Raw genomic sequence first — 24,870 nt, 5'->3', positions numbered from 1 at the left:
ATGGCTGGAAAAGGTGGGAAAATCAATTATCATCTTCTTGATTTGCAGAAGGTGTCAAAATGATGGATATCCATTACAGCTGAGCCTGATCATCTGGGGCTAAGAAATGGAAAGAAAAGGAAGCAACAATATCAGCACCTAAAATATTAAAACAATCATAGAAGTAATGTCCCTGCGGGCATAGCAACTATTTAGAAATGTGGTAAAAATATGAGAGGAAATTGTAGATAAGAGTCTTTTTAATGAAATTTATACAATCCGTAGCATACAGATATACAATGTGGGCATGTGAGAGGATGGCGCCCTATCCAGGACTGGTTTTGGTCTTGTAGGTGGTGCTGCCATGACATGAAGTGTTTCACTGTTACCTTGAAATGTACAATAAAAAGAGTGTATGTGTGTGTGTGTAGGGAGAGATTAACAAACAGAAGAAGAAGGGTTGTGGTGAGTGAGGATCCCATCCTTGCATTGCCAAGCTTTTTAAATCTGATGTTCTCTGTTACTCTGTCATCACTGAACCAGTCAGGATGTCCCATTCCTTCTATAAGTGATCACTGTGGTCAGCACATCATCAGGTTTAATTTTCTCGTGATCTCATGGTCAGCTCCAGGTGAGGGATGACTCTGAAACTTCGGTAAACTTCTATGTTCAGGTCTCTTCAGAAATGTTCAAAGGGGTTTAAGTCTGCTGAAGGACAATCAGAGTCTTGTCTCAAAGCGACTCCAGCGTCATCTCGGCTGCTTTCTTACTTTGGGTCATGCAACAGTCACCCCAGTCTGAGGTGGCGTTCACTCTGGAGCACAGCTTTTCTTCAAGGACCTCTCTGAATCTGACTTCATTTGGTCTTCCCTGGACAGTTTCTCTATCAATGCCATAGCATGATGCTGCCACCACCACCACCAGGCTCCACTATTGAGATGGCATTAAGCAGGAGATAAGCAGTGGCCGGTCTGCACCAGACACAGCACTTGGAGTTCTGCTCAGAGAGTTCAGTTTTTATCTCATCAGACCTCAGGATCTCAGAGGCTCTCAGAGTTCCTTCCAGAGGCTTCCATCTAGACAGTGTATCATAAGCATCTGTTTGATGGAGATGGTCATCTATCTATCTATCTATCTATCTATCTATCTATCTATCTATCTATCTATCTATCTATCTATCTATCTATCTATCTATCTATCTATCTATCTATCTATCTATCTATCTATCTATCTATCTATCTATTATATAGTGCCCTTCATATCCATCTGTCTATCTATCTGTGTCTAAATATTATGCAGTTGTCATCTAGATACACCATTTGAATCCCATGCTCAGTTGCTCAGTAGAGTTTGCATCTTCTCTCCAAGTCTGTGGAGGTTAATTAGAGAAACCCAAATTGGTCCAGACCCCTTACAACCCAAAAGTAAGAGGGTTTCAGAATGCTCCATTGTGTGTTAAGTACTTTTCTCTTATTTTCCAGGTCCAAGTCTCAGGATAGTGGACTCCAGTGATTGCAACATAACAATCCAGTACCTCACTGACCGCTACCTAGAGTTCAGAAGTTGTGTGAATACAAAAACAAGTTTGTGTCATCTTTTGCTTGATGAATCCTGTGTAGTCAAAGGTAAAAAATATATATATATATATGACATGTGTCTTGTGTAACTCATAGTTATTATTATGATCAATACTACATTAGTCTTTGGTCTACATCATCATCATCTTGTCATGGTTACTTTCTCCATCATCATCGTCATCATCATCATCATCATAATTGCCATCCTCACCATTATCATTTTTAATTATCATCATCATTGCCCTACAGAAGAGGATACCCATAAACCTCAGCTGCTGCAAAAGGGGAGCTAACAAAATAATCTTTATAAAAATGAGATCTATTTGAAAAAAATCCAAGACTGATACAAAAGCTTCACAGAGCAAATCAAAGCAATAACGGAAAAGCCTTACAGACAATACACAGTAAACAATTCCCAAAGAATACAATCCAGTAATCAGAATCCCATGAAAGAGCAAATTAATAATAATACTTATAAAAAAACAGAAAATGCAAAAATAAACAATAAACTTCACAATGATGAATGATTCCAACTGAACTGCCTGTCTCCACAGCCTTTATAAGGTGGGGGGTGATTGCTCCTTGATGGTGATTGGTAGCTGGCCCTGCCTCTTGGGGGGGGGGGGGGGGGGGGGGGGGTTGGTTCCACACACAAACAACATGGAACATAGTCACATTTAAAGAGACAGACATACTTAATCAAAGACCAAACCAATAAAAATAACAAAGACATGGAAAATAATAACTCAGAAATTGCAAAAGCAATAATAAAACATAAAAACTTTTTCTTGATACTGGATATATGTACTGTCGTTCAAACATCACAGGCAGCTGCACAGGACTTTGATCAGGCAAACACCACCATGGCAAAGAGAGAAAAATAAAGTACAGCTGAAATGTAGCAAAAATAAAAGACAAACAAAAAAGTGGGCTTTTAATTTTAAATGCTCCACAATGTTAGCCTGGCGTATGTCTATTGGGAAAGTACAACAGATTTTCAGTGCAAAACAGCAAAAGGTCATCTTGCTACTTAATTTATGCATAGCTCTTGGAATTGAAAGCAGACCACCAATCAACACATTTTAAGATTATGACTTGGAATGTAGGGGGACAGGCACTGCAAAATTTAATAAGGAGCAAATTTATTTAAATATTTAGATACCATTAGCATTATTTTAAAGCCAAATCTAAAGGGCATGGGAAACCAACATAATCATCAATGTCACCAATATCTTTGTCTTTGCCTTCTTCATCATTGTCAGCTTTGCCATAATTTTCATTATAGATATCATCATTATTATTGTCATTGTCATCATCATCATTATCAAAATTACCATATCACAAACACATTTCTTATTTAATGAAATATATTAAAAACAGATATTATTTAGTGCCTTTCATCTATCTATCTATTTAATTTTGTGATCCTGCCAACTACACTAAAATTAATATTTTCTATCTATCTATCTATCTATCTATCTATCTATCTATCTATCTATCTATCTATCTATCTATCTATCTATCTATCTATCTATCTATCTAGAATGAGTCAGTGTAGCAAGCAGATAACAGCATTCCTACTTCTTTCTGGTGGCTCAGCGATCAGCTCTACCACATCATGTGATATTGTTGGTGCCCTTGTGGATTTATGGGGATGCACCCTCGCCTTTGCACTTAATTCTGTCTTTCTCTGTTAGCGAGTTCTTAATTTGTTCATAAAATTTGGTTCAAATCGGTGACTCTCAATGATCCCTGTAGGTGTGTGTGTTTCTGACTGAGTGTCCTGCATCTGAATTTTTATGTTCATTCCTTAAATCCCCTTCACAAAGGGTTAAATCTCCTTTTTAGTTTCAAACCACAATACTTTCCCATCTTTAACCCCCTTTGTGTCTTTTATGTTTAGACGTTTCATTTCTTTTCACAGACACATCTGAGAACTGGAGACATGAAAAGGATTTGGGGTCTCTTGAACAATTAGGTATGCATTCAAAAACAGTACATCCAAATTAGAGATAAGGGTTCTATGGAAAAGGTAGATTTTTGGGGGGAGATGTGCATGAAGGCCATAGACCCTAATTTGTATTTTTTTTGTATGTCCTTGTTTGCTGAGCTGCATCATACAGTATCATTCAGAATGAAGCCTGGCATCATGCTTAGAGTTGACTCTTGCCTTGTGCTCAATGTGGCAGTGATAGGCATAACCCACCTGAGACCCTAATTTAGATTAAATAAACTGCTCATAAACATTAAAGGAACACTTTGAAAACACATCATCTGTAATCAATGGAAAAAAAAATCCTGCTGGCTCTCTCTACTGCTATGGACTGATATGGTGATGTGTGAAGAACGAAAAGATGGAAGTGAAAATGATCAACTGACAGAGGGACACCCCGAAAATCAAAGGGAAAAAATGATGGGGCAGACAGGCAGGCAAGTCCATTTGGCCGAAATGTCATTGCAGCAACTCCAAATCGTACTCAGTAGTTTGTATGCCTGCCAACGTCTTAATGAGACGACAGATGGTGTCCTGGGGGATCTCCTCCCTGATCTGGGCCAGGGCATCACTGAGCTCCTGGACAGGCTGAGGCGTTGGGTAGACTGAAACATAATGTTCCACCCAGAGGTGTGCTATTGTATTGAGGTCAGGTGAGTGAGCGTATTGTCTGGCCAGTCAACGGTATCAATTCCTTCATCCTCTCGCCACAAGAGGCCGGGCATTGTCGTGCACCAGGAAGAACCAGCATATAGTCTGACAATGGGTGCAAGGATTTCATCCAGATACCTAATGGCAGTCAAGGTGCCGTTGTCTAGCCTGTAGAGGTCTGTGTGTCCCTCCATTGATATGCCTCCCCCCAAAGACCATCACTGACCCCCCAACCAAGCCGCTCATGCTGAACGATGTGACAGGCAGCATAATGTTCTCCATGGCTTCTCCAGACCCTTTCTTGTCTGTCACATGTGCTCAGGGTGAACCTTCTCTCAACTGTGAGAAACACAAGGGGGCCAGTGGTGGACCTGCCAATTCTGGTATTCTATGGCAAATGCTAATCGAGCTCCACGGTGCCTACTAGAGGACAAAGTCGGGCCCTCAGGCCACCCTCATGAAGTCTGTTTCTAATTGTTTGGTCAGAGACATTCACACCAGTGGCCTGCCTGCCTGCTGGAGGTCATTTTGTAGGCACTCTGGCGGTGCTCATCCTGTTCCTCTTTGCCCAAAGGAGCAGATACCGGTGGGTCCTGCTGATGGCTTAAGGACCTTCTACGAGGGTCCGTGTCGAGCTCTCCTAGATGAACTCCTGGAATCTCCTCCATGCCCTTGAGACTGTGCTGGGAGGCACAGCAAACCTTCTGGCAATGCCACGTATTGATGTGCCTGCCATCCTGGAGAAGTTGGCCTACCTGTGCCAGCTCTGTAGGGTCCAGCTATGGCCTCATGCTACCAGTAGTGACAATGACCGTAGCCAAATACAAAACGAGTGACAAAACAGATGAGGAGGGAAAAATGTCAGTGGCCTCCTCCAGCTGTTAACCCATTCATTCCTGTTTTGGGGGTCGTCTCATTGTTGCCCCTCTAGTGTACCAAAGCAGCTGAAACTGATGAACAAGCCCCTCTGCCACTTAACTGACCAGATCAATAGCCCACAAGTTTCAGTGACTTGATGTTATACTCTGATTACAAAAGGGTCCTTTCATTTTTTTGAGCAGTTTAGGTTTCAGAGTGTTATGTCATTTAATCGTAACAGTCTATTCAAAGTATAAGGCTTTGGTTCTGGTATGTATCAGCTGATAGGGTCCTTATTATTCTGCTATGTCTTCGTCTCCTTTCAGGCCCTGTGAGCGTCAGATCCTGCACTGAAATTAAGAAGCTCTGCATTCAGAATGAAACCTGCAACAGGCTGCTGGTGCCTCGCCTCAGCGCGTGTCCTGAAGATCCGGCACAGTGCAACGCATCCCGCTGCCAGATGGCGGTCCAGCACTTTTATGAGAAGTTGCCCTTCAATATGGCCGAAATGCTGGCCTTCTGTGACTGCAGTGCAGTGGATGACGACTGCCTGCACCTGAAGAGGTCCTTTCACGACAGAATGTGCTCAGGAGACATCACGCCATCCTCGACGTGCATCAATGTACTGGACAGATGTATGGCGGACGCAGCTTGTAGGTAAGTGGAAAAAGCTCACCGTTGACAATTTCTTATGCAGGGATTAGGAAGGGGAACTTGTAAAAGTGATTCTCTATTCCAAAAATAAAACCCAAATATATTAATATACAGTGAATTCAGAAAAGACTCGCACCCCTTCACTTTCAGCATACTCCATTGTATTGTAGATTTCATTTTAAAAGGGTAAATATAATATCAATAACCCATCATGAGAGTGAAAACAAGTTTTGAGAAAGGTTTGCAAATTTATTAAAAGAACAATAAGCTGTCCGTTGGTGTTCTCCATCCAATCTGACGGAGCCTGAGAAGATCCGCAGAGAAGAACGGCGGAAAATCCTAAAATTCAGGTGTGTGAAGCTTGTCACGTTGGACCCCTAAGAACACTCCCAGTTGGAATGGCTGCCAAAGGAACTTCAATGAAAAACTGAATACTTTGCTCAATGTGATAGTTCAGTTGTTTATTTTGAATAAATGTGCCAACATTTCTAAAATCCCGTTTTCTCTTTATCATTCTGAGTTTTTGAGCGTTGCTTGATGGGAGAAAAAAAAAATGATTGAAGCACAAGGCTGCAACATAAGAAAGTGTTAAAAAGTGAAGGGTCTGCATGGCGTCTGATGGCGCTACGTACTGGATAGAGTCCAGGTGTTCATCTCTTTTCCATTCCTTCAGGCACAGGTTTGACGCATTCCATTCAAAGTGCTGGAGTGAAGGACAGGAGGTGTGTAATGGAAGCAAAGACTGCCGAGCCGCCTTCATCGCCACCAGGGGGACGGTCTTGCAGATCCCCTGTACGTGTAAAGGCTTGGAAAGGTCCCATTGGTCCAAGTGCAAGCATTTCCAGAGCCTGTTTCATGGGAAATCCTGCTTTGGTACGTTGAACTTTATTATGGAATGTACACGGTTGTAGTTCTGCATTAAGACTGTTCTTTGATTGGTTTGCTTATTTTTCAAACATTATTGATTCTAGTCATAATATTCTATTTGTTTATTTCTTGACTTAGGTGAAATGATGTTTTTCTTTGATTATATTTTTTAAATTATGTAATTTCAACAAATTTTGCTTAGAACATTAGAACACTCTAGACAAGAACAGGCCATTCAGCCCAACAAAGCTCGCCAGTCCTATCCATTTATTTCTTACAAACAAACATCAAGTCAAGTTTTGAAAGCCCCTAAAGTCTTATTGTCTACCACACTACTTGGTCTCTTATTCGTTCTTAGTGTAAAGAAAATCTTCCTAATGTTTGTGTGAAATTTCCCTTTCACAAGTTTCCAACTGTGTCTCCGTGTTCTTGATGACCTCATTTTAAAATAACAGTCTCGATCCACTGGACTAATTCCCTTCATGATATTAAACACTTCAGTCAGGTCTCCTCTTCATCTCCTTAAGGCTCAGCTCTTTTAATCTTTCCTCATCACTCATCCCCTGTAGCCCTGGACTCACCCTAGTTGCTATTCTCTGGACCTTTTCTTCTGCTGCTATGTCTTTTCTGCAGCCTGGAGATCCAAACTGCACACAGGACTCCAGATGAGGCCTAAGCAAACCTCCTGTGAGCAGAACCTGTTGAGCAGAACCTCCTGTGACTTGTACTCCACACATCAAGGCGCTATATAACCTGACATTCTGTGATCCTTCTTAATGGCTTCTGAACACTGTCGGAAAGTCGATAGCTTAGAGTCCACTACGACTCTTAAATCCTTCTCATAGGGTGGACTCTCGATTTTCATACCTCCCGTTGTGTATTCAGACCTCATATGTTGACTACCTACGTGTGACCCTTTACATTATGGTGGATTAGGAGAATTTTTCCAACTCCTTCACTTTCTGCACACTTTAATATGTCATTGATTTAATTCTAAATGAATGTTCTTTCCATTCTTGCCCATATACCTACACTCAATAACCCATAATGACAAATGAGAAAACGTTTTTGGTTAGGTTGGGAACTCTAAAAATATTTAAAAAACTGAAATCTCTCCATCCTCGAAGTGTTCAGAGCCTTTAATTCAATGCTCTGCTGAAGCCTCTTTGGCAGCACTTCTAGCTTTGAATCTTTACAACATGAGAACAAAATGGAGGAGAAGAGGCCATTCAGCCCAATAAAGCTAGCCAGTCCTGTCCATTTCATTCTTCTAAAATAACATCAAGGTGACTTTTGAGGGTCCCTAATATCCTGCTGTCCACCACACTACTTGGTCGCTTATTCTAAGATATCTATCAATCTTTGTGTAAAGAAAACCTTCCTAACGTTTGTGCCAAATTTTCCCTTAATAAGTTTCCAGCGGTGTCCCCATGTTCTTGATGAACTAATTATAAAGTCACCGTCTCGATCCACTGGACTAATGCCCGTCATCATTTTAAACACTTCAGTCAGTCAGGTCTCCTCTTCATCTCCTTAAGGCTCAGCTCTTTTAATCTTTCCTCATAACTCATCTTCTGTAGCCCTGAATCTGCCTAGTCACTCTTCTCTGGACCTTTTCTTGTCCTGTTATGTCCTTTTTGTAGCCTGGAGACCAAAACTGCACACAGAACTCCAGATGAGGCCTCACCAGTGTGTTATAAAGCTTGAGTAGAACCTCCTGTGACTTGTACTCCACACATCAAGGCGCTATATAACATGACATTCTGTTAGCCTTCTTTATGGCTTCTCTACATATTGTCTGGTAGTTGATGGTGTCGAGTCCACTGCACTAACTCCCTTCATCATTTTGCACACTTCAGTCAGGTCTCTTCTTCATCTCCTTAAGACTCAGCTCTTTTAATCTTTCCTCATCACTCATCCCTTGTAGCGCTGAATCAGCCTAGTCGCTCTTCTCTGGACCTTTTCTTGTGCTGCTATGTCTTTATGGAGACCCAAACTGCACCCAGTACTCCAGTTGAGGCCTCACCAGTGTGTTATAAAGCTTGAGCAGAACCTCCTGTGACTTGTACTCCACACATCAAGGTGCTATATAACCTGACATTCTGTTAGCCTTCTTAATGGTTTCTGAACACTGTCTGGTAGTCGATAGCTTAGAGTCCACTACGACTCCTAAATCCTTCTCATAAGGTGGACTCTTGATTTTCAGACCTCCCATTGTGTATTCAAACCTCACATTTTTACTTCCTATGTGTAATTCTTTACCTTTACTGACATTAAATTTCATCTACAACAACAACAAAAAGCTGTAATTTCGCTATTCGTAGGGAAATGTTAAACTTGTAGCAGTGTATCGGCAGCAAAAAATATAGGAATAAATTTTATTAGGGTTTCAAAAAAACGTTAGGGGACGTGATTAACTCTTTTAGGGCGGATGTTGACTTTTGTCGACAGGAGGGGCTGAGGGTGAATGTCGACAAAAGTCGAAATCCAGGGATAGAGGGTGACAATCAGCTGTTAATGGCGACAAAACTCACTGTCACGTCGCAGGCATTCCCTGTGGCAGATCCTGTAAACCGTTCACAGAGGTGAATATAAAGTTTGTCCTACCAATTCTGAAGTGGTTCGGGATGAACTGTGTGGGAGTGCTTCTCTCTGATGAAGCACAATGCAGACGGGCATGAGATAGAATTTATATCCAATCAAGACAGTAATCCAGAATAACCACGTATAATCCAAACGGGAAAGATGGCGACTCCTCTGACAGAGAGTCAAGTCAAGTTCATGTTGGGGAGCATGGATTGGTACAGTGCATTGCCACACCTACTACACGACGAAACAACTCGGGATCTCGGTTGGCAGAGGCAGACACACGGTCCAGTCCCACCCTCTGGAAATGACCCTCTATCTGCCACAGCCAGGTGTTACGTGAGCGACCCCTTTGCCTGGTCCAGCCACTCGGGTCCCCAACAATGAGGATCTTACGAGCTGGATCACCCTCGGGGAATCGCGCCACATGGCCGTAACTGACGCTCCCTCACAATGCAGGTAATGTGCCTCATTTGGGACACCATGAGCAACTGCTCATTCGACACAAAGTCTAACCAACGCTACTCAAGGATTCTCCAAAGAGACACAGAGTCCAGTCTTCGTCTCAGGTCACTGGATAGCATCCATGTCTCACAATCATATAGCAAGACAGGAGGCACCAGGACTCTAAAGACCTGGACCTTCATCCTTTTGCAGAGTTTGCAGAGATATCGGGAGCGCCACACACCCTTTTCCTAGTGACCTCATGACCCCCCATGCTCTCCCAATCAACCTGATGACTTCATAGGAAGAGTCACCAGAGACATGAATGTCACTTCCCAGGTAAGTAAACCTCTCGACGAGGTCGACACCCTGCTGATGGCCGTGCCCAAGAGGTCATTAAAGGCCTGGATGTTGATTTTTATCAGGACCCTCGCAAGCCCAGGCACTCAGACGCCTCACTCAATCTCTAGAGCGCCCTGATCAGAGCGACTCCGCAAAGATCACAGCATCATCAGCAAAGTCAAGATCCGTGAATCTTTCTCCACCAACAGATGCCCCACAGCCACTGGACCCCATGACCTTGCCCACCACCCAGTCCATACAAGCATTGAACAGAGTAGGACCAGAACACCCCCTGCTGACGAACCCCAGAATCAACTGGGAAAACACAGATGTCCTGCCTTCACTCTGCACAGCACTCACAGTACCAGTGCACAGGCCGGCCATGATATCCAGCAACCTCGAGGGGGTCCCGCGAACCCTCAGAATGTCCCACAGGGCAGCTCGATCAACTGAGTCGAACGATTTGCGAAAATCGATAAAGGTTGCAAAGAAACTCTGCTGATATTCGTGTTTACACTCCATGAGAAACAGACAACAGACAGACAAACAATGGTTATTCTTTCTCCTACGTCTTGCCGATTCCTGCATTTAAAGGGTCCGCCTCCTTCTTCCCAGCCACCCCTGCGCCCTTCAAAATTGTCCAATAGCGCAACGCCCAAGGGACAGCTGGGATATGCAGTTCACAAGTCCATAGCACCGCTACATACTGGCTCCTCCTATTTAATTCAACCAAAGATGAACACTTAGTGGCATTTAGGTGTGTAGAAACATCTCAATGATGATCAACAGAATGGTAAGTGTCATAGCAAAGGGTCTAAATACTCGTGTCAATGGGATGTTGCAGAATTTATGTCCAATCAAGACAGTAATCCAGAATAACCACATATAATCCAAACAGGGAAGATGGCAACTCCTCTGACAGACAGTTAAGTCAAGTTCACGTTGGGAAGCATGGATTGGTACAGTGTGTTGCCACAACTACTACACGACGAAACAACTCGGGGTCCCAGTTGGTAACCCCCCAGGAAGACACTGTTTTTAATAAGTTTTCAAGAATTCCTAAAAATCCCGTTGTCTCTTTCTCACTCTGGGGTATTCAGTGTTGCTCGATGAGGGTAAAAATGAACGTAAAAGAAAAGGTTGCAACAGAACAAAATGTGAAACAAGTGAAGGGGGTATGAAGACTTCCTGAAGGCACTGCCATTTTGTGTTTGACTGTAACTGTACTTGGCCTCCCTGTGACTATAAACTGAAAATCTGAGTTAAAAAAATGGATGGATGGATACTGACATGTTGTGCAACAGTCTGGGACCTCTAGGTGGGAAGAGCACTGTATAAAAATGAAATTAAACTGACAACTGGATAAACTGTTGTCATGGCCAGGAAATCTCCAGGAGCCCATAAGTAAATGGTGGGGTGCCAGCTGGGCAACTCCGATTAATGCAAGGAACACAAAAGCATTTCCACAGTAGGAAAAGAAAAAACATTTGGCTTATCCAGCCTTTCTAACAAAAAAACGGCCACAGTAGTTTTCTACTTTACAAGCAACAAAATGGCTTGGCTTCAGGAAGCTGAAGAGCTCCGCCCACATCTAAGGTCAAGGTCCATATGGGACTAGGTGCTTCAGGCACGCCCCTTTTTATTGTATCCCTGACAGAATGGGCGGAGCCTTCTCTGGGCCCAGGGGGTGGGGGGTCAGGCCCTGTGGTTTACTCAGTGCTGCAGATGGAAGAGAGAGGATGGTTAGTGACAGCGCCTCCTCCTGGTCCGAGGTGGAATCGTTTACCTTAGTTAAGCCCTAAAGGTGATCCAAAGGCCTACATACAGTGCATCCGGAAAGTATTCACAGCGCAGCATCACTTTTTCCACATTTTGTTATGTTACAGCCTTATTCCAAAATGGATTAAATTCATTTTTTTCCTCAGAATTCTACACACAACACCCCATAATGACAACGTGAAAAAAGTTTACTTGAGGTTTTTGCAAATTTATTAAAAATAAAACAACTGAGAAATCCCATGTACATAAGTATTCACAGCCTTTGCTCAATACTTTGTCGATGCACCTTTGGCAGCAATTCCAGCCTCAAGTCTTGTTGAATATGATGCCACAAGCTTGGCACACCTATCCTTGGCCAGTTTGGCCCATTCCTCTTTGCAGCACCTCTCAAGCTCCATCAGGTTGGATGGGAAGCGTCGGTGCACAGCCATTTTAAGATCTCTCCAGAGATGTTCAATCAGATTCAAGTCTGGGCTCTGGCTGGGCCACTCAAGGACATTCACAGAGTTGTCCTGAAGCCACTCCTTTGATATCTTGGCTGTGTGCTTAGGGTCGTTGTCCTGCTGAGAGATGAACCGTCGCCCCAGTCTGAGGTCAAGAGCGCTCTGGAGCAGGTTTTCATCCAGGATGTCTCTGTACATTGCTGAAGTCATTTTTCCCTTTATCTTGACTAGTCTCCCAGTTCCTGCCGCTGAAAAACATCCCCACAGCATGATGCTGCCACCACCATGCTTCACTGTAGGGATTGTGCCAGGTTTCCTCCAAACGTGACGCCTGGCATTCACACCAAAGAGTTCAATCTTTGTCTCATCAGACCAGAGAATTTTTTTTCTCAGGAGCGGCTTCCGTCTGGCCACTCTACCATACAGGCCTGATTGGTGGATTGCTGCAGAGATGGTTGTCCTTCTGGAAGGTTCTCCTCTCTCCACAGAGGACCTCTGGAGCTCTGACAGAGTGACCATCTGATTCTTGGTCACCTCCCTGACTAAGGCCCTTCTCCCCTGATCGCTCAGTTTAGATGGCCGGCCAGCTCTAGGAAGAGTCCTGGTGGTTTCGAAATTCTTCCACTTACGGATGATGGAGGCCACTGTGCTCATTGGGACCTTCAAAGTAGCAGAAATTTTTCTGTAACCTTCTCCAGATTTGTGCCTTGGGACAATCCTGTCTCGGAGGTCTACAGACAATTCCTTTGACTTCATGCTTGGTTTGTGCTCTGACATGAACTGTCAACTGTGGGACCTTCTATAGACAGGTGTGTGCCTTTCCAAATCCTGTCCAGTCAACTGAATATACCAGAGGTGGACTCCAATGAAGCTGCAGAAACATCTCAAGGATGATCAGGGGAAACAGGAGGCACCTGAGCTCAATTTGGAGCTTCACGGCAAAGGCTGTGAATACTTATGTACATGTGCTTTCTCAGTTTCTTAATTTTTAATAAATTTGCAAAAACCACAAGTAAACTTTTTTCACGTTGTCATTATGGGGTGTTGTGTGTAGAATTCTGAGGAAAAAAATGAATTTAATCCATTTTGGAATAAGGCTGTAACATAACAAAATGTGGAAAAAGTGATGCGTTGTGAATACTTTCCGGATGCACTGTACATGACACTCTCTTTAAGTCAGCGGGTTCTCAAACGTTCATATTTCGCGCTCCCCCTTTTCTACGTGGAATAATTCTGCTCCCCCTGCATAATATACGATAGATGAGAATAACTTATGATACAACTAACAAAGGTAAAATGATGGTATCCTATCATTTTTACTTCCATAAGATTTGCATGTGTTCGGCTAACTTCGATGAAATATTTGCAATTTATTTTTTTTAAATTGCTTTAATAACTGTTAAAATGCTTTGTGTGGTTTTTGGTAGTGATTCTAATCCCAAAAACAAGGAATAAATTAGTTTATTCTTATTTAATGATTTTTTTTATGTAATGAAATGATTAAATATGTTTTAATTTTTAAAAATCTCGTAAACGAGGACACCGATGAACTCAATCCACGAGAGACGAACGTATTTTCGTCCGACAAATATTGTACCGCTGTTAGTTGTATCATGAAAATAACCCAATACGCAGTAAATTATTTAACTCAATTTGGTAATATTGGCGACGCAGCCAATGTGGTGCAGTCGCGCCACATTATCACCTGATCTACTGTTACCCGAATGTTCGTGACAGACACCGATACATCTCGCACTTTAAAGCAGGCACATATTAGTTGTTAGATCTATGCCTTAGAAATGTTTTATTTTAATTTTAGTTATAATGCATTCATTGTGATTATATGCTTACAAATTTACATTTGAAATAAAAAGGTAAAAAACTAATTTTGATGTCTTGTTCATTTATTCGACGCCCCCCTTGTACAGCTTCACCACCCCGCTAGGGGGGCGCACCCCACAGTTTGAGAACCGCTGCTTTAAGTTATTATTTGAATCATTTATCTGTATTTGTGAGATCTCAGAATCATAAACACTAACCATTGTTTGACAATTTTGTTTGTTTAGCCCCGTCAAATGCCTACTTGAAGAGTACGGTTGAACAAGAAATCAAATCATCACAGTTTGCCTCCATCTTTAATGGTGAGTATCAACCTCTCTTAAGATGAGCTTTTTAAATGGAAAACACTTTTCTAAATACATTTTGTTTCAATGTTGCGGGACGTGTCCCTGGAATGTCAGACCAGGCTGGTGGTCTCCATGGCTGCTTTTCTAATTACTGGTCTTATAAGTGGAAAGGCTCCTTGTAACATAGAGGACACTTAAACCAAAATGGTTAAAGGTTATTTCCACACTAAAAAAGGAAAGAAGGTTAAAGACGCAACATTTCATCAGGTGGGCAGCTGGGTAACGTGTGTAGGATGGCAAAGAGGCAACAAAGCCGGGCAGATGAAAGGCAAAAAGGTGAGAGGAGGTGAGAAGATGAAGGGAGAGATTAAAAAGCCAGTCATTGCAGGTTTTTAGGTGCATTCACATAGAATGTGTGGGGCACCTATTGTGGTAGTCCATGTCTGTCTGCCTCTCTGTCTGGCTTTTCATCTGAAGCCACATGTCCCCTCGGTTTGCCAGATTTTACTGAGATATGTCACCACTTAACATTTTTGTTGAGATATCTCAAACAGATCATTGGGGATTGGGGAACAATGGTCACAGCCCCTTATGGGTAAGTTAGATCACGTGTGGAATTTTACACTTGTGACGTCAAGTCGATGCTCAAAAACGTTTAGATTTTAGAGCATTTTGAATTTCTGGATTACGGATGCTCAACCCATGCTATGTTTTTATTTTTTCCTCTCCAGGCACATTCTTCTGCGTCGTCACCTACATCTTGGTCATAATGCTGGCGACTATGTTTATCACGCTGGTTTTCTACCGAACAAGGTAGGCTGGCAGATTATCTTGTCGTGTCACGCGTTCTCCAAAATTCACTGAAAGTTCATCATTTTTGGGTCTTCCAAAATGGTCTGTGCGATTCATTCTTAAATAAGAGGTGAGCTGATCCTTGGAGAGACCCTGGTAAGCCATTTGCGGGTTTAAAGCTTCACCTTGACCCGCTGTTATTACGACAGAATGAATCAAAATCTCATCAGTCGGGGACCAGTTCAATTAAGAGTCACATTTCTGTTGTGTGTTTGGTTCAGGGGTTGTATAGGAAGCCAGCGCTTATGCTGGGTAGCACTGGGTGCAAGTCAGATGTCAGGTGTCTGGTCACAATTACGGGTAATCTAACCGGGACAATGTTAAAATATCTGACCACGCCACCCAGTAGGAACTCTCGATATTTACAGATAACAGCACACAGGTTTCTTTCAATTGGGCGGGGAGTAAACACACAATGCAAGACATGGCAACAATTTCAGGGAAAGCAACAGTAACTCGTATTACCCAAGACAATATAAAGTACACCGAGAATTTGAATCTAACAATATCAGGAATGGAAAAAAAGAAAAGCACACAGTCCACAAGCTAAACCCCTGTTAAAAACATAAAATGAAGGATACAACCTTCAGTGGTGTTACCCCAACAATTAATCGTCCAACTGTCCACGGATGTGTTCTGCTCAGTAGACACTCGTTTCCCAGCAGAAGTTTTGTCAAATTGTTGAATTCCTGTCGATGTCTCTTCCTAGTGGAGTGAGCGTTCTGCTTGGGTTGGTATGACGACCTTGGCATGCTTCGCTTCACGTTCTCCAGTCTCCGCTTGGTCCTGTTGTGAGTCTTCCCATTTTCGCTCTCCGGTGGGACTGTCTCTTCCACCCTCCCAATCCGTGTGCCTCGAGTCTTGCCAGCCATGTAGCCTCATCTGCCAGTGAGCCCCTGTGCTCTGTGCGAGTGGCCTTGGCAGTGCTCTCAGTGCCATCTACTGCCCACAAGTATAAATCTGCTTCAGTCCCTGCCCTAGATCAACATGACGACGGATTAAACAACTGTACATACCAAATTCCTGGGCTTGACAATTAATGTAAACACAGGTTAAAACAAAAAAGTATTGCTGCCAACAATCAAGGAGTACACAACTGCTGATTTCCCCCAGACATGTTCACTTTCAAGCCAGGTAAATACAAACATTTTCCAAGGAAGGAGAACATTCTGTTATCACAGTCTTGAATTGTTTGTATGTTTCTTCTTCTTCTTCTTTCGGCTACTCCCGTTAGGGGTTGCCACAGCGGATCATCTTCTTCCATATCTTCCTATCCTCATCATCTTGCTCTGTCACCCCCATCACCTGCATGTCCTCTCTCACCACATCCATAAACCTTCTCTTAGGCCTTCCTCTTCTCCTCTTGCCTGGCAGCTCAATCCTTACCACCCTTCTTCCAATATACCCCTCATCTCTCCTCTGCACACGTCCAAACCAACGCAATCTCGCCTCTCTGACTTTGTCTCCCAACCGTCCAACTTGAGCTGACCCTCTAATGTCCTCGTTTTTAATCCTGTCCACCCTCATCACACCCAATGCAAATCTTTAACTCTGCCACCTCCAGCTCTGTCTCCTGCTTTCTGGTCAGTGCCACCGTCTCCAGCCCATATAACATTGCTGGTCTCTCTACCATCCTGTAGACCTTCCCTTTCACTCTTGCTGATACCCATCTGTCACAAATCACTCCTGACACTCTTCTCCACCCATTCCACCCTGCCTGCACTCTCTTCTTCACTTCTCTTACACACTCTCCATTACTCTGTACTGTTGATCCCAAATATTTAAACTCATCCACCTTCGCCAACTCTACTCCCTGCATCCTCACCATTCCACTGACCTCCCTCTCATTCACACACATGTATTCTGTCTTGGTGGTCCTACTGACCTCCTCTCTAGAAAATATCTCCACCTCTCCAGGGTCTCCTCAACCTGCTCCATACTCTCACTACAGATCACAGTCTCATCACAGTCCACGGAGACTCCTGTCTAATCTCGTCTGTCAGCCTGTCCATCACCATTGCAAATAAGAAAGGGCTCAGAGCCGATCCCTGATGTAATCCCACCTCCGTCAGTCCTACCACAGACCTCACCACTGTCACACTTCCCTCGTACATATCCTGTACAACTCTTACGTACTTCTCTGCCACTCCCGACTTCCTCATACAATACCACAGCTCCTCTCCTCACCCTGTCATATGCTTTCTCCAGGTCCACAAAGACACAATGCGGCTCCTTCTGGCCTTCTCTCTACTTCTCCATCAACACCCTCAGAGCAAACATCACATCTGTGGTGCTCTTTCCTGGCATGAAACCCTACTGCTGCTCACCCTAACCCTAACTCTAACCCTAACCTCACTTCTTAACTGAGCTTCCACTACTCTTTCCCATAACTTCATGCTGTGGCTCATCAGTTGTATCCCCCTGTAGCTGCTACATCTCTGCACACATCTCCTTTATTCTTATAAAGCGGTATCAGTACACTGCTTCTCCACTCCTCAGGCATCCTCTCACTTTCAAGATTCCATTAAACAATATGGTTAAAAACTCCACTGCCATCTCTCCTAAACACCTCCATGCTTCCACAGGTATGTCATCTGGACCGGTGGTCTTTCCGTTCTTCATCCTCTTCTATGTTTAAGCAGTTCAAACCTCAAAGCAGGTGTCTCTTTGGCAAAGACAGCAAATCTCTTCTGTATGTCCTGTAGACAGCCATCACAATAATCACTAACAGGATCATTCCGGAAATGCGCCTTTCAGCTTATCACCCCAGTCCCAACAATGGGTACCTAATGCCCCTTCATCTACTGACTTTTAAATTTAATATTTACATGTTTATTTGCCTATAAGAAAAACAAAACACCCATTGTACAAAAAATGTCCCCCGGATGGGTGCCCCCTCATACTGGCACTCATAATGAGGCCGGTTTGGAATTGCCAGACAATCCAACCTGCACGTCCTTGCAGACGTCGGAGGACAACCCACACGAACACAGGGTGAGCATGCAAACTGCCCACGGACCACCTCAGGGACCAACACTCAGGAAAGAAGACCTGAAGCAGCAGCACTGACCACTGCTCTCATAGCACATCCTTTCATTTTTGACAGACACAAATTAATATAAAGACGTGGACAGATTTGTACAGCACATTGAAAAAGTGCTGCATGCCCCCTGAAAAATGATGACATGAAAAAAAACAATTGTCCCCTGTGTCCCTACATGCCTTTGACATGTCATCGAGTCAAGCAAAGCAAGTGGGACAAGAGATCATGTATTGCTTATTCTACCAATATCTTCCAAAATGGCCTGGACACATTTGTTGGGACCATTAGAAAAGACCCCAAATCACTGGACTGGAGTGATTTTCTTCACTTGAATTCGTATCACACAGGGTCAGTCATTCATAACATTTAAATGGAGAGAAGTCGTCACTCTGCTCTGTGGTGTCACCATCTTGCCCCCTATGGTATGTTCCAAATCCCTCAGGCTCAGAAAAGGGTAGAACATACAGTGGTGTGAAAAACTATTTGCCCCCTTCCTGATTTCTTATTCTTTTGCATGTTTGTCACACAAAATGTTTCTGATCATCAAACACATTTAACCATTAGTCAAATATAACACAAGTAAACACAAAATGCAGTTTGTAAATGGTGGTTTTTATTATTTAGGGAGAAAAAAAAATCCAAACCTACATGGCCCTGTGTGAAAAAGTAATTGCCCCCTGAACCTAATAACTGGTTGGGCCACCCTTAGCAGCAATAACTGCAATCAAGCGTTTGCGATAACTTGTAATGAGTCTTTTACAGCGCTCTGGAGGAATTTTGGCCCACTCATCTTTGCAAAATTGTTGTAATTCAGCTTTATTTGAGGGTTTTCTAGCATGAACCGCCTTTTTAAGGTCATGCCATAGCATCTCAATTGGATTCAGTTCAGGACTTTGACTAGGCCACTCCAAAGTCTTCATTTTGTTTTTCTTCAGCCATTCAGAGGTGGATTTGCTGGTGTGTTTTGGGTCATTGTCCTGTTGCAGCACCCAAGATCGCTTCAGCTTGAGTTGACGAACAGATGGCCGGACATTCTCCTTCAGGATTTTTTGGTAGACAGTAGAATTCATGGTTCCATCTATCACAGCAAGCCTTCCAGGTCCTGAAGCAGCAAAACAACCCCAGACCATCACACTACCACCACCATATTTTACTTTTGGTATGATGTTCTTTTTCTGAAATGCTGTGTTCCTTTTACGCCAGATGTAACGGGACATTTGCCTTCCAAAAAGTTCGACTTTTGACTCATCAGTCCACAAGGTATTTTCCCAAAAGTCTTGGCAATCATTGAGATGTTTCTTAGCAAAATTGAGACGAGCCCTAATGTTCTTTTTGCTTAACAGTGGTTTGCATCTTGGAAATCTGCCATGCAGGCCGTTTTTGCCCAGTCTCTTTCTTATGGTGGAGTCGTGAACACTGACCTTAATTGAGGCAAGTGAGGCCTGCAGTTCTTTAGACGTTGTCCTGGGGTCTTTTGTGACCTCTCGGATGAGTCGTCTCTGCGCTCTTGGGGTAATTTTGGTCGGCCGGCCACTCCTGGGAAGGTTCACCACTGTTCCATGTTTTTGCCATTTGTGGATAATGGCTCTCACTGTGGTTCGCTGGAGTCCCAAAGCTTTAGAAATGGCTTTATAACCTTTACCAGACTGATAGATCTCAATTACTTCTGTTCTCATTTGTTCCTGAATTTCTTTGGATCTTGGCATGATGTCTAGCTTTTGAGGTGCTTTTGGTCTACTTCTCTGTGTCAGGCATCTCCTATTTAAGTGATTTCTTGATTGAAACAGGTGTGGCAGTAATCAGGCCTGGGGGTGGCTACGGAAATTGAACTCAGGTGTGATACACCACAGTTAGGTTATTTTTTAACAAGGGGGCAAATACTTTTTCACACAGGGCCATGTAGGTTTGGATTTTTTTTCTCCCTAAATAATAAAAACCATCATTTAAAAACTGCATTTTGTGTTTACTTGTGTTATATTTGACTAATGGTTAAATGTGTTTGATGATCAGAAACATTTTGTGTGACAAACATGCAAAAGAATAAGAAATCAGGAAGGGGGCAAATAGTTTTTCACACCACTGTATATGGATGCCCCTGCCATTTTCGCCCACCTGGTCTACACTCAATAGCCCCTAACGACAAAGTGAAAGCACATAGCAGAAAGGATTGAAGATCAAAAACTGAAATCGAAGTGTAATTGGGCAAGATGGGTATATGGAGGAGTTAAGGGATGGCTGGAGGGCACACGCCTCACTTCATCATCATACGCCCGGGTTTCAGATGATCACAGAAGTTCTTCAAAATATTCAAGTGACGTGTCTTCTCTTTTGCAGAATCTGCAGAGAATCCCGAAGAAGGATCTACAGCCCCCCTCTTGATCCAAACGAACGTCTTGAAATGTACTGAAAACCTCGAAGTTGTTGTGTCATATTTTATGGTGGGACCAGCGTTTCAAGTGTGACCTGTCATTTTTCCTCGGTTTCTGGACGTGGCTGTGTAAAGTAACGATGACGGCATTTCTTCTTGTGACTTCGAGTGGCTGACCGCAGTCCATTATCAGTCGCTGTTGTAAATTGGTGTGGCTGGCCCTGTGCTGTTGTTGCATTTCACTTTTTTGTGATATAATAGAGCCAGGATTATTTCCGTTTTAGTTGTTTGAATATATATTTTCAAATTTGGTTATTAATTCTGTTTTTGGTTTTGTTTTGTCTTTGTATTTTTGCTATATTATAATTTTATTAATGTGTTACGTGTTAATCATTTCAATTGGATTTTGTACTGCATTAAGAACATTTGTGTGTTATGTGGCTTCTACCCTGTCCCCTTCAGATTGAGTTTCAGGGGGTGGGGCCAACTGATGTAGCAGATGGGGGAACCACACCCCTGCAGTGCCAGTTGAGCCCTAGATGACTGTACTACGTGCCCCTTGAGTTACCAAAATCTCCATAGCGTGGACCATGGGGGGAATCAGATAGGTCCAGTGCATGTGCCACTTAAGTTACATAAATGATGCCCTTCAGTGTCCATAGCATGCATTCATTATTATTAGACTTTGAGAACTAGGGAGGTCCCCCACAGTGTGAGTTACAAAAATGGCGTCACTCGGTCTCCATAGCACAGATGTCAGAGGGAAGGAGTCAGAAGGGTCTGGAGTACACGACACTAGAGTTGCATGAATAGTGCCCCTCAGTTTCCATAGCATGCATTCAGCATTATTAGACTTTGAGAGCTAGGGAGGTCCCCCTAGTTGTCCAGACCTTGAATTACCAATACAATGCCACTTAGTCTCCACTGTGCAGACTGTTGCGGGGACAGAAAGGTTTAGTATGTGCGTCACATCAGTTACATCAATAGAGACCCTCAGTGTCCATAGTGCATTCAGTGTTATTAACCTTTGAGAACTAGGGAGGTCCCCCACAGTGTGAGTTACCAAAATGGCGTCACTCGGTCTCCAAAGCACAGATTTCGGAGGGAAGGAGTCAGAAGGGTCTGGAGTACACGACACTAGAGTTGCATGAATGGTGCCCCTCGGTTTCCATAGCATGCATTCAGCATTATTAGACTTTGAGAGCTAGGGAGGTCCCCCTAGTTGTCCAGACCTTGAATTACCAATACAATGCCACTTAGTCTCCACTGTGCAGACTGTTGCGGGGACAGAAAGGTTTAATATGTGCGTCACATCAGTTACATCAATAGAGACCCTCAGTGTCCATAGTGCATTCAGTGTTATTAAACTTTGAGAACTAGGGAGGTCCCCCACAGTGTGAGTTACCAAAATGGCGTCACTCGGTCTCCAAAGCACAGATTTCGGAGGGAAGGAGTCAGAAGGGTCTGGAGTACACGACACTAGAGTTGCATGAATGGTGCCCCTCGGTTTCCATAGCATGCATTCAGCATTATTAGACTTTGAGAGCTAGGGAGGTCCCCCTAGCTGTCCAGACCTTGAGTTACCAATACAATGCCACTTAGTCTTCACAGTGCAGACTGTTGGGGGGACAGAAAGGTTTAATATGTGCGTCACATCAGTTACATCAATAGTGACTCTCAGTGTCCATAGTGCATTCAGTTTTATTAAACTTTGAGAACTGGGGAGGTCCCCCTCAATGTCCAGATATTGCCCCTTGAGTTACCAAAAACGATGCCACTTGGTCTTCCATGGCACAGTTCGTTGGGGGAATCAGAAACGTCCAGGACTTGTGGCACTTCAGTTACATCAATAGTGACCCACAGTGTCCATAGTGCATTCTGTTTTATTAAATTTTGAGAAATTGGGAGGTCCCTATCAGTGTCCAGATCATGCGCCCCTTGAGTTACCAAAACAATGCCACTTTGTCTCCATGGCACAGACCGTTGGGGGAATCAGAAAGGTCCAGGACGTGCGGCACTTCAGTTACATAAATAGTTAGCCTCAGAGTCCATAGCACGCATTCAGTGTTATTAAACTTTAAGAAATGTGGAGGTCCCCCTTGGCATCCACACCATCCACCATTTGAGTTATAAAAACAGTGCCACTCGCCCTCCATAGTGCAGACTACAAATAGGGGGAGTCAGAAGGGTCTGGAGTATGCGCCACATGAGTTACATAAATGGCACCCCTTGGTGTCTATAGTATACATTTATTATTATTAGACTTCCAGGACTGGAGGAGGTCCCCTTCATTGTCAGGAACACATAGCCCCTAGAGTTACCAGAATGGTGCCCCTCAGTCTCCATAGCTCAGACCATGATGGGGAGGGGGATCAGAAGGGTCCGGAAGGTGCACCACTTCAGTTACAAATACTGAAGTTTCCATAGTGCACATTCAGTATTACTAGACTCAAGGATTGGGGGACCCCCCCTAAGTGTCCAGAGCATACACCTCTTAGACTTATAAAATCGGTGCCCCTAAGTATCCGTATTGCAGTGGTGGGATTCCAGAGTGTGTGCCACTTGAGTTACATATAAATGGTGCCCCTCGATATCCAGAGCACATGCCCCTTATCTTTTATAAATGGCGCCCCTCGGGTGACGGCATCCTAGGCAGCTGAATATGTCACTTGATGAACTGAACAGCACCGGAGCCCCCTGAACTATTTCAGTAGAAGTGGCCATTACGTATTTTGAGCTGGTTTTTAATTGTTTTTCACATTTGCGTTTGGATTGTCGAGTTTTCCAACGTTTGGCTTTGTCACTACACTGACTCGCAGGAGACGGTGAGAAAGGAAACAAAAATGACCAGGAGAGTGGAAAGTGAAAGAACGGGCCAAAGTTCAAAAGCAGGAGACAATGATGGGATCTTTGGTCAAAAATCTCAGGAAGGAGTAAATGAAGAATTTGTAATACAGCGAAAGAGGGGGTACCCATCTGTTACGATCTACTCTCGATCTTTTTGTTAAACTCAACTTGTTTTCTTTAATTTGGTGCAGATGACTTAATTGAGTCCTGCCCTAATTACCCACCTATTGAGCTGCCCACTGTTATTCGTGTGGCACTCCCAATATCTATGCAAAAGAACGAAGGTCAAAGTCTTTACAGTCCTGCTGCTCCCTGTTTGTGAGACATGGACGCTATCTAGTGACCTGAGATGAAGACTGGACTCCTTTCATTCATGTCTCTGATGACTCTTACTATGAAGTCAGTAGATGGATTGGGAGATCACGGGGGTCATGAGGTCACTGGGAAGGGGTGTGTGGCGCTCCCTATATCTCAACAAAAGGACGAAGGTCCAAGTCTTTAGAGTCCTGGTGCTTCCTCTCTTGCTATATGGTTGCGAGACATGGACGCTATCCAGTGACCTGAGACAAAGACTGGACTCCTTCATGTGTGTCTCTCCGGAAAATTCTTGGCTACCACTTGTTTGACTTTGTGTTGCTCATAGAGTTCCAAATGAGGCACATGACCTGCATTGTAAGGGAGCGTCAGTTACGGCACTATGGCCATGTGGCGCATTTCCCTGAGGGTGATCCGACTCGCAGGACCCTCATTGTTGGGGTCAAGGGGTCTCCCATGTAACACCTGGTTGCAGTTGATAGATGGTTATTTCCAGGGGGTGGGACTGGACCTAGGGGGTTTGCCTAGGGGGTTGCCAATAGGGATCCTGAGCTGTTTCGTTGTGTGGTGGGTGTTTCAACGTGCTGTAGCATTGCCTGCTCCCCAACCTGACCTGACCTGATCCGAGGTGACGGCGAGTCAAATGAAAACCGTCAAATTGCAATAAAAATTCATAACACCGTACTATCGTGACGTGAGGTAGCCAATAACATTAGAAGTGTCAACCAGGTTGAGGACCCGAGTGGCTGGACCAGGCCATGGGGTCGCCCATGTAACACCTGGATGCGGCAGATAGAAGGTCATTTCCAGAGGGTGGGACTGGACTACGTATCTGCCTGGGGGGGGGATTAATTGATTGATTGAGTGATTGAATTTGATTGATTAATTGATTGATTGAGAGATTGAATTTGATTGATTAATTGATTGAGAGATTGAATTTGATTGATTAATTGATTGATTGAGTGATTGAATTTGATTGATTAATTGATTGATTGATTGATTTGGGTTTAACAGAGCAAGGTATGGAGAGTTAGGGTTGAATTGTTTTTTTGTTGTTTCCCTTTTGCTTGTTAAAATGAATGTAACTGTTGTAAGCCCACCATTCAGGTGATAAATGTTCATTGAGTATCTAAGCTTCATTAACTT

General features: G+C 43.5%; 1 protein-coding gene across 1 annotated transcript; it reads left to right on the top strand.

Annotated features, from left to right (window-relative positions):
- gfral (GDNF family receptor alpha like) lies at positions 1-6,623 on the top strand. Its single transcript, XM_051919259.1, has 4 exons — positions 1-13; positions 1,461-1,604; positions 5,340-5,715; positions 6,386-6,623. Exons 1-4 carry the CDS (start codon positions 1-3, stop codon positions 6,621-6,623), a joined length of 771 nt encoding a protein of 256 aa, XP_051775219.1.
- The last annotated feature ends 18,247 nt before the right edge of the window (positions 6,624-24,870 follow it).

This window comes from Erpetoichthys calabaricus, chromosome 15, assembly GCF_900747795.2.
Source record: "Erpetoichthys calabaricus chromosome 15, fErpCal1.3, whole genome shotgun sequence".
In the NCBI taxonomy this organism is placed as follows: domain Eukaryota; kingdom Metazoa; phylum Chordata; class Cladistia; order Polypteriformes; family Polypteridae; genus Erpetoichthys; species Erpetoichthys calabaricus.
This window is presented reverse-complemented; position numbering and strand designations above follow the sequence as displayed.